The sequence below is a fragment of the Ascidia mentula genome, chromosome 2, assembly GCF_947561715.1.
Source record: "Ascidia mentula chromosome 2, kaAscMent1.1, whole genome shotgun sequence".
Classification (NCBI taxonomy): Eukaryota; Metazoa; Chordata; class Ascidiacea; order Phlebobranchia; family Ascidiidae; genus Ascidia; species Ascidia mentula.
In genome coordinates, this window is record NC_138567.1 from 19,237,792 (window position 1) to 19,246,984 (window position 9,193).

General features: G+C 36.7%; 1 protein-coding gene across 1 annotated transcript; it reads left to right on the top strand.

Annotated features, from left to right (window-relative positions):
* Nucleotides 1–4,777: 4,777 nt before the first annotated feature.
* On the top strand, nucleotides 4,778–8,944 carry LOC145890335 (uncharacterized). The gene is made up of 11 exons (XM_082981328.1): nucleotides 4,778–4,888; nucleotides 4,959–5,112; nucleotides 5,166–5,305; nucleotides 5,357–5,470; nucleotides 5,526–5,675; nucleotides 5,741–6,437; nucleotides 6,542–6,708; nucleotides 6,838–7,013; nucleotides 7,363–8,262; nucleotides 8,662–8,765; nucleotides 8,880–8,944. Exons 2-11 carry the CDS (start codon nucleotides 5,034–5,036, stop codon nucleotides 8,942–8,944), a joined length of 2,592 nt encoding a protein of 863 aa, XP_082837454.1. The 5' UTR covers nucleotides 4,778–4,888; nucleotides 4,959–5,033.
* The last annotated feature ends 249 nt before the right edge of the window (nucleotides 8,945–9,193 follow it).

Here is a 9,193-nt window from a genome sequence, read left to right on the forward strand (position 1 = left end):
TTTCCGGCGGCGATATCTGGAAAGCCATACTCTTCTATCACTTAGGTAGTGGACAAGGCAAATATCTTGAGGTCCAGCTTCTGACACCATGTATTGTTGTAGTTTGTTACACAACATAAACGGAACGAAACAGCAGTGCACAGTAACATAGGTTGCAATAGAATGCCCTTGACGGCACAGAGGAACACTTATATATGAGGTGGTCACGTGACACCACCACGTTGTGCAATCATTCAGGCGAAACACACTACAGTTTTAAATAACGCCCTACAGATCACAACATGGAACGCTAAATGCGACGATGAGACCTATGCTCGAGGGAATTTACCCTGTTATTAAAAATTTCCAGAATAATTCCAATCCAGGCTCAACTGACCAATGTACAAATTACAGGCCCATATCTCTACCAAAATAGAACTGTTTCGCTATGTAATAGCTCATCAGGTTACCTGGCAGGCAACAACAGTTTTTAAAAGTAATATCAATATAGTTAAAATATAAAATTTACTCAAAAGCAAAAATATTTGGATTCTGTACTTTACAATGATGTAAAGTTGTACTATGGATATTGCATAACTAATTAATAAGTGTATTTCAACAACAGTTGGTCATTGTGCTAGCTGTGGATCTGGAAAAATGACACAAAAAAATCATTCTATGTGTTTTATCTCCAAAGCTATCAAGTACCTAATCTGATGCAGTTATCTAGAATGTGGAAAAGCTATTGTGTTCACCAATTTGTAATACCATATATTGCATGAACATGCAAAAACTTTCATATGGTTATCAATGCATCCACAGCACTCTTGTCAAAATGTTACATTTAAAACTGCAGTTCAACATAACATCCATGCATAAAAGGATGAGAAAGGATATAATCCACTTGCAAAGTAATAAAACACCCCTTGCTACCCATCAAAAAAGAAATATATTCACAATAAAAGCGATTAACGGAGGCTGTAAGTAACTGAGGACATTCATTTAAATACCGTGCAAAACGCGCGTTAAATTAATCGAAAAAGCTGCTGTTTACTGCGCAAAAAACTACTAAGCCCTGCAGCAGTCATTACATGGCCGAAAAATTACTTGGCCAAAGTCAGTTAAGGAACACCTATTTTGATGGCCCAAAAATTCAGCCGTTTTGGCCTGCGTCATTTGCGTCACTTCCATATTTGGTCACATGGCCCAAATCTCGCGACATGGAAACATACTATAAGAGTTTCTAGCAGTCTATGAAAAACATACTCATGCAAATTAACCTTACTTTCAACATATGTGAAGGGTCAGAGCACAAAAATATTGAGCAACTCTGAGAAAATGGATTGGCAGCGACAAAAGGTTTATCTAGGGGTATGCTTTTTAAGCCACTTAGAAGGGTGTTTATGCGGCACAGAAATAAACTTATTGAAAAAGTCAAGGTAAAGATTGAATTAAATTTTTTTTCAGATGTAAATCCTATACTTGTTCACTGGGATGCTGTTAATTTATAGCAAACTGGATTACAAATATGTTGTATCATTGTTTGAGCAATGGAACTTTCCATGTTTAAAAATTATTTGCTTCTTCCAGAGTCATAGTGAGAACAGGAAAAAACATAAAGGAAAGAATAAAATGTTGGATTACAAAACAACTTTTGCAGTATTTCCACCTCAACAGAGGTAACTTTTGGTTTGCTAAAATTTGTTTTGTATGATACCAAAAACTATATTCGTTGTAGAACTGTGAATCAATGGAAACAATGAATTGCACGAAACATTGTCAAACCAAAAAGTCCATATTTGGTTTTATGTGCAGACAATATGGGAATCATTCAATGCGGATTGCTTCTATTTAGTATTTGTAGAACAACCACATTTTCGTGATTTGGACATGTTCGTGGCAAAGTGGTTTATTCTGACACTCGAAATACTGTTTTAGATCCAACTGATCTACCCCTTGTTACAGACTCCGGGACACCAGAACCAACAATGTTTACCAGACGTTGTCGCGAAATTCGAAATCCGCCGAGATTCAGAGATTGTGGTCAAGTGCAATTTGAATTGTGCGACGAACTAGAACTAGTGGCGATTATAATGTCGTTGAACCAACACCCTGTCACCGTAAAGCAAAACATTGTCAAACTGTAACAACCGAAGTTTAGATTTTATTAAAATTTCAATGTTTATGTGTCAAACCAAAAGGTAGATGCTAAAGAACCACCCCACAGCTAGGTCGTCAATTGTGATCATAGAAATCGTGCAAATATGTGGTACGTCGGTTTCGATGAAGAGTATTTGGTAGCATTATTTAAATCTCAATAATTTTAAATCATTTGCCGAACTAGCATCTAATGCCGAAATAGCAGTAATACCTTGTAGATCTCATGTAGGGATATCACAGAATGAACGGCGGGAAAGAAATCACGTGAACAAGGTCACACCATTGTTTGTGCGAATGAGAACCTTTAACTGATCGGTTCGATGCAACCACAACCATCGCTAAAATTTGTTTTAGGTTTATTTTACATATTTTCTGTTTGTTGCCACATACCTTTTTTTTCTTTAAGCCAAATATTACTGAAGTACTTTTGCAGTTTTAAATTATTTTTCCAATGTGTTGACTGCAAGAGCCACAATGCTTTTTCGTAGCTCTCTTCACATTCAGCCCTTGCTACATTTCTCATTAGTGAAAGCACTTCGTCCTTATGTTGGCCAACATTATTGACATACTTTCTTACCCATCGTTCCCATGCCTGTTCGACATTTGTATCTGTAAGCACGCTTGTTTAGTATACATATTTATCCTAACATGCAATGCACAAACCTGCAAAGACACTTTCAATCGCATGTATTTCAGCATCACATTTGTCAACCATAAAATAGTTTGGTTTCCAAGAAAAATGTTTTTAAAATGGACAATGCGTCGCTCATTTTGTGTAATAAAGCTGCCAACAACTTTGTAACCAACATTTGTTTTCACACAAAGAAAAAATAGTGGAAGAGCATATTTGGAAACTGATGATGCTCTTATCAAGCGAAACTGGTTTTCTAAATACAAATCTGCGGACATAAATTAGAGGCTTGTTGCATCACATTACATGTTTTCATCATTTTGGACTACATTGCAAGCTATTTTGTAGATGGAAATGCACTGACCTTCCTGGGAACGTAGTACAAAATATAACACTGCCGTATATCTGACTCCTGCTCTACTGTTTAAACAAAGTCTGCAGACCTTTAAGATTTACCCTCCAATTTAATTCATTAAAACAACAAAACACATCGACAACTTACAAACAACGCATAGAATCTGGTTCCAAACAATAGCTCGTGTAGCTAGGCGACAATCAACCCCTTTTTACTTGTCTCTGATTACTTGATAAATTTGAATGGAATATATAGCCAGAGAGAGTGCAGTTAATTGGGTTCAGGTAAAAGAAAGACTACTTAAAAAATGACGTCAGTGTTGTAGAACGTTTTAATGAGGTGTACGGAGCGCTACTTGTGTCATTTAGCATGAATGATTGGTGTTCGTTCGGTCTAAACGAGTTGACGTGAGTTTGTACCCGTGGCTAATTGTAACAGGTTGGTGTCGGGACAAAGCAATTTCGCGTAATAGATGCAGAAAAAACGTTTCCGTGTCCTTTCCCTTACTGTTCGAGGTTTGGACATCGCAAATCAATTTTACGTCATATGCGCCATGAACATGCCACTTCAAATACAATAGCACTTACGTGCAAGATTGTAGATTGTGGAAAGGTTTTCTAATAAGGACTCATGAAAGCATCACATGAAAACTCATTTGAAGAAGAAACTTCAAATGTGGCTGAAGACCAAATTCCAGAAGAGACACAGTTTATAAAAAATATTGTAAATTTGTACTTGAATATTCGAGAGGGATATGTACTTCGTTTAGCACACTTACGTAGACAAGTCGGATCACGAGAGGATTGATGTTTTGAAAAGAAAAAAGGCAAATCTTTTTTTTCTTCTCTCTCTCTCTCTCTCTCTCTCTCGGCGGGAACTTAACGCAACGTGGCGTCTGGTCCGGTATCGTGACGACGTGACCGTTGTACTTATTTACAGTTTTGTAAGGATATAGGTGTTTAGATAATTAATTTAGGTTATTATATTAGTTTTAATAATTTTCAGTTAATTTTTATTAAAAAACGTTAAAGAGATGAGTGAGATGGATTTACGGTTAGTGTGCATACGCTGCACGAATTTATTGCGTTAAATGGGCATTTTGGATACATTGCAGGTTTGAAGAGTCTATAAAGTGGTTTGGAAGTGCAAATACATTCAAAAAGGTTGTAAAAAGTAAAAATGATTGCTATATTTTTTAGTGTAATATTTCCAAATTTCAGCACTTTCCGACAATAGATAAAGCCTCTGAGTTCATTCACCAGTTTGAGACCACACTTGAACTAAAAAACGAAGGTTACTCTTCAATAGAAACTGGTATGACATTTTATCTATCGTGGTTTATGTATCTGTTACAAAAACTTGGAATCAAGTTAAATTTTTTTTTTTGCAGATAACAATCAAATAGTTGTCCACTGGGATGCTGATAATGGTGTTCCTTACACCACAATTAAAAAAACAAACTGGGAGTACTTCAGTGCTACAAATGAGAGTGGAAAACCCAGTAGCAAATTAGATTACAAATATGTTGTAACCTTGCTTGAGCAATGGAACTTTCCATGTTTAAAGGCATCGGCTGATTAAAATATTAAAAAATTTTATGCCCCTAAAATGAAATCTTTTGCTCTGTACAGGGTCAACAGGAGCATGCACGGAGAAATGCTAGGCAAGTTATTCAAAATGTTCATTCCGGAAAAAACAAAGCAGTGGATTGCAATACAACTTTTACCGCAGTGTTTTGTAAAAGTGGAAACAACTCATCAGATGTAGGTTTTAGTTTTCTAAAGTTTTTAGGTATATATGTGCTTTTGTACAAATCCTGTTCTTAACCATTAGAAGCCCGAATCTGATGAAACTGTGGATTGCACAAAACAGTATGAAAATTTGATATCTTTTTAGTGGGTTGTCACAATGGAACATTGCCAGAACGCAATTAAGGAATTTGAAACTTCCACGATGAAGTTCATTCAACAAAGGAAAATTTCATATGGTAAATCTGAGTTATTGCAGTGGTCTGTTGTAAAAAATTGTGATTTTGTGCAGACATTTCCAAAAGTTTAATATGCTGGGATGAATCCTTTGTTCCATATGTAATACTAAAATCTACATGGTTGGAATGTCAGCATGGAATTGACCGAAACAAAAAATACAATGAAAAGCGGAAAATAGAAACTCCAAAACAGGTAAAGAGAAAAAGGTTTTGTCATCAGTTAAGTAATAGGTTTTTATTGCAGTTGCAAGACCATCCTAATCCGTTCAAGAAAAACTTGTGTGTTCAAAGCACCAAGAAAAGGAACTGCAAAGCAAAATTATGCATTCAAGAAATTTGCAAGTTTCCACAATTTCAGGTGAGGAACATTCTTATGACTTAAATAAAAACATATTGATATTCATACAATTTAGATGTCCAAACACAACAGACGAAATAAAACAAATTCAAGTGCAGCCATTAGAAGTCTGTTGGCTGGAAATGATAAAAACATCATTAAAAAGTTGGAATACAAAGTTTCCTTTCCTGATGAAAGTGAGCATTCTGGCCATGTTTTGGGTCAAGTATGTAATTTCTAACACCCTTTAAAAAGAAACTTGTATTGCATGAATGTTGATACTCATTTCAGGGTGCTGGTTTCTTACAGCCAGTTGATAAACGGTTAATTGAGAAAATTGATGAATTGGTATCTGAAGGTGTCCATTCTGTAGATGAAATTATGCGACATCTCAAATATTATGTGCTTCATGAACTCTTTAAAAACAGCGATAGACCAGCACCAACAAACAGACGATTTTTTCCAACCAAAAAGGACATTCAGTCGCATTATTATAAAGCCTTCACCAGACAAAGACTCTCCAAAATTGATCAAACAAATGTCCAGTGCTTAGTTGATGAATGGACAAAAAATGCAGAGATAGGTGACAATATTTTGTTTCGACCATACAAAGCTGGTGATAGCTGGAATGAAAATTCCAAATCCGTTGATGGTCAACAATGGCAAGATAAACCACTTAACCAAACGATGCTGTTTGTTCATCAATTTGCTTGGCAGCGCAGACTCCTACTGCGTTATGGTCAAGACATTTGCCTTATGGATGCCACTTACAAGACATCTAAATATGCACTGCCTTTGTTTTTTGTCTGTGTAAAGACAAATGTCGGCTATCAAGTCATTGCAACTTTCATCACTCAAAATGAACGGCAATCTGACATAGAAGAAGCACTCTCAGTTCTCCAAAAATGGACACCAAATTGGAAACCAGCATTTTTTATGACAGACAAATGTGATTCAGAAATTAATGCGATTGAAAATGTTTTCAAAGGTAAAACATTCTTCACATGCATTTGAGTGTTAATGTGTAGCTTACAATTTAAGGCCAAAATAATTTTATTGCTAGTTCACTGAAATAATATTTAATCACTGCAGATTGTCAAGTTTTAATATGTGACTTTCACCGAGAACAGGCATGGGAGTGCTGGGTGAGAAAATCTGAAAATAATATTGGGGATGATAGAGAAAGTGTGTTAGCCCTAATGAGAGCTATTGCCAATGCTGAGAGCAAAGAAAGTTTTCAAAAAGCTTTGAGCAAGTTCGTACTGGAGCGACAACAAAAGGCTACAAAAATATTTCACTAATGTTTGGTTGACAGAAAAAGAAGTAAGAAATCAGGTTTAACACAGTATTTATGCAGCATACATCTACTACTGTTTGCTGTATTTTAGAGATGGTTGTGGGTTTACCGGGCAGATCGCCTGAAGGTTCTAATACGAACCAATAATGGCGTTGAAAGACAAAATAGAGTTTTAAAGGAATGCCACATCCGTTTTAGAACAGACAAATCTCTTTCTGGGCTTATTACGATTTTACATAAAGAGTTTCTGCCCGAGGGATTGGTTAAGTAAGTTTGTTATACAGAAACTTGTGTATTTGTAGTAAGTCTTGAATTGTTACTATTATGACAAATATATTAAAGCAGTGCATTTTAGGTATCAACGAGAAAATATGAGATCTTCAAGTGACTACCGAAGTTACAGTGACTTCGTTCCCCCCTTCCTTCAAAATCGACCTAGAAAAATAGTGAAACATTGCATTCAACGAATTGGGGAATCATCAAATGTCACAGCAAGAACAATTGAAAGGAATGGAAATGTTTTTTATGTGAAAAGTTGTTCATCCGATGAGATTTATTCCATAAAATTCTGAGGAACAAATGTTTTTCCAAAATGCACATGTGCAGACTTTACTAGGTACTTTTTGCCTTGCAAGCACATGTTCGCTGTTTTTCACAAGTACGATGATGTGGACTGGTACAGTCTACCTGCATGGTACCACAGTTCAGTGCACATGGTACTTGATCCAGAAATTGTTGGTCAACTATCTGTTCAACAAGCCTCAAAGAAAATGGATGAACCTGCAACCAAGTCATTAGATGAACCAACACATTCACATGATTATGAAAAAAACAACATGCCTTCGGATGAAAGTTCAAATTTACAGAAAAGCCATCATAAGTTTGTTGAAGTAACAAAGGCATTGCTGGACATGTCCTATGATGTAACTTCACCAGTCGTTTTAGATGAAGCAACTGCAAATGTTGAAACAATGTTATCCACATTTTCAAATGCATGTTCTTTTGACAGCGGTTTCAGAATAATTCAAACACCAAAACTGAAGTCGCTAAAAAGAAAAAGACCAGCATATTCACAATCCAAAAACGATGAGCTGCCTAGAAAACAGCCAAAGCCAAATCCATATGCTTCAAGGGTTGGTGCCCGGGCAAACCTCATGCGACCTTTGCACCAAGTAAAAACATTGTTTCCTATAACAGGAAAAAAAAAAAACAAGACAGTTATTGCAGAACCTATGGATGACGACTTTGTTGAACCACCTTCATTCAAAGGGGAATTGCATAAAACAATGATAACACCACAGATTGCAACCAAACTGAGCAAGGTTGATCAGCAATTGTTAAAAAATGGTCCCCGTTCTCTCTGTATGCTAGACCTAAAAACAGTTGAACCTTTATTGCCAGACTGTGAGAAGGTCATCCTTAAATCCAAAGACCAAGATTTCACCCCTGGCTGGTTAACTGATGAAGTCATCAACAGTTACTTGTGGAGATTAACCACTGCAAACAGCCATACACTGTATGTATGTTCCATGGTTGTCCGAACATTAATGCAAAAAGGTTCTATTAAAAGATTGTGGAGTGGTGTCTCCCTTCACAAAAAACAAATGATTTTTTTGCCCTGGATAACTAAAAGACATTGGATTCTTCTTGCAGTCAACATTAAAAAAAGACAATTGTTATACATTGATCCGTTGAAAAATTCCTGTGTTGACCATTTACAGGGTGTTGCTAAGGCAAAATCAATGGTTGACCATTTGTTGTCGCAAAAATTCCATTTTAAAATTGAATCAGTTGAATCCCCAAAACGGGTTTATCAACCGGATTCTGACAGCTGTGGAGTATTCATTTGCATGTATGCCAAATGGCTTACTATAGGTATAAGCCTTGAACAAAGGTGTTCTGTATACCTGTACAGAAAAGAAATATTCGACAGTATTTCTGGAAACTGCCTAACTGGCAAACTTAGAAGACAGAAATGCAAGTTTTACAATGACAATACTAAGACTCTTTGGGTTGAATGTACTAGATGCAAACAATGGTTCCATGTAGAGTGTGTAGGCAAAACCGTTGGCAATGCATCAGATGATATGTATTTTGTTTGCCCAAGTTAAACATGCAAATGTGCAATTTTAGCAATCGCTTGGTCATCGAGTGAGGTGTATATGCCACTATGCTGTGCGAAGGTTGCAAAACCCTAGCCAGTGCAATCGCTTGGTCATCGAGTGAGGTGTATATGCCACTATGCTGTGCGAAGGTTGCAAAACCCTAGCCAGTGCAATCGCTTGGTCATCGAGTGAGGTGTATATGCCACTATGCTGTGCGAAGGTTGCAAAACCCTAGCCAGTGCAATCGCTTGGTCATCGAGTGAGGTGTATATGCCACTATGCTGTGCGAAGGTTGCAAAACCCTAGCCAGTGCAATCGCTTGGTCATCGAGTGAGGTGTATA

Coding starts and splice junctions, on each gene's coding strand:
- LOC145890335 (XM_082981328.1), top strand. CDS start 5,034: ATGGAACATTGCCAGAACGCAATTAAGGAATTTGAAACTTCCACGATG. Junction 5,471..5,525: donor GCAAGTTTCCACAATTTCAG/GTGAGGAACATT, acceptor CATACAATTTAG/ATGTCCAAACACAACAGACG. Junction 6,438..6,541: donor GATTGAAAATGTTTTCAAAG/GTAAAACATTCT, acceptor TAATCACTGCAG/ATTGTCAAGTTTTAATATGT.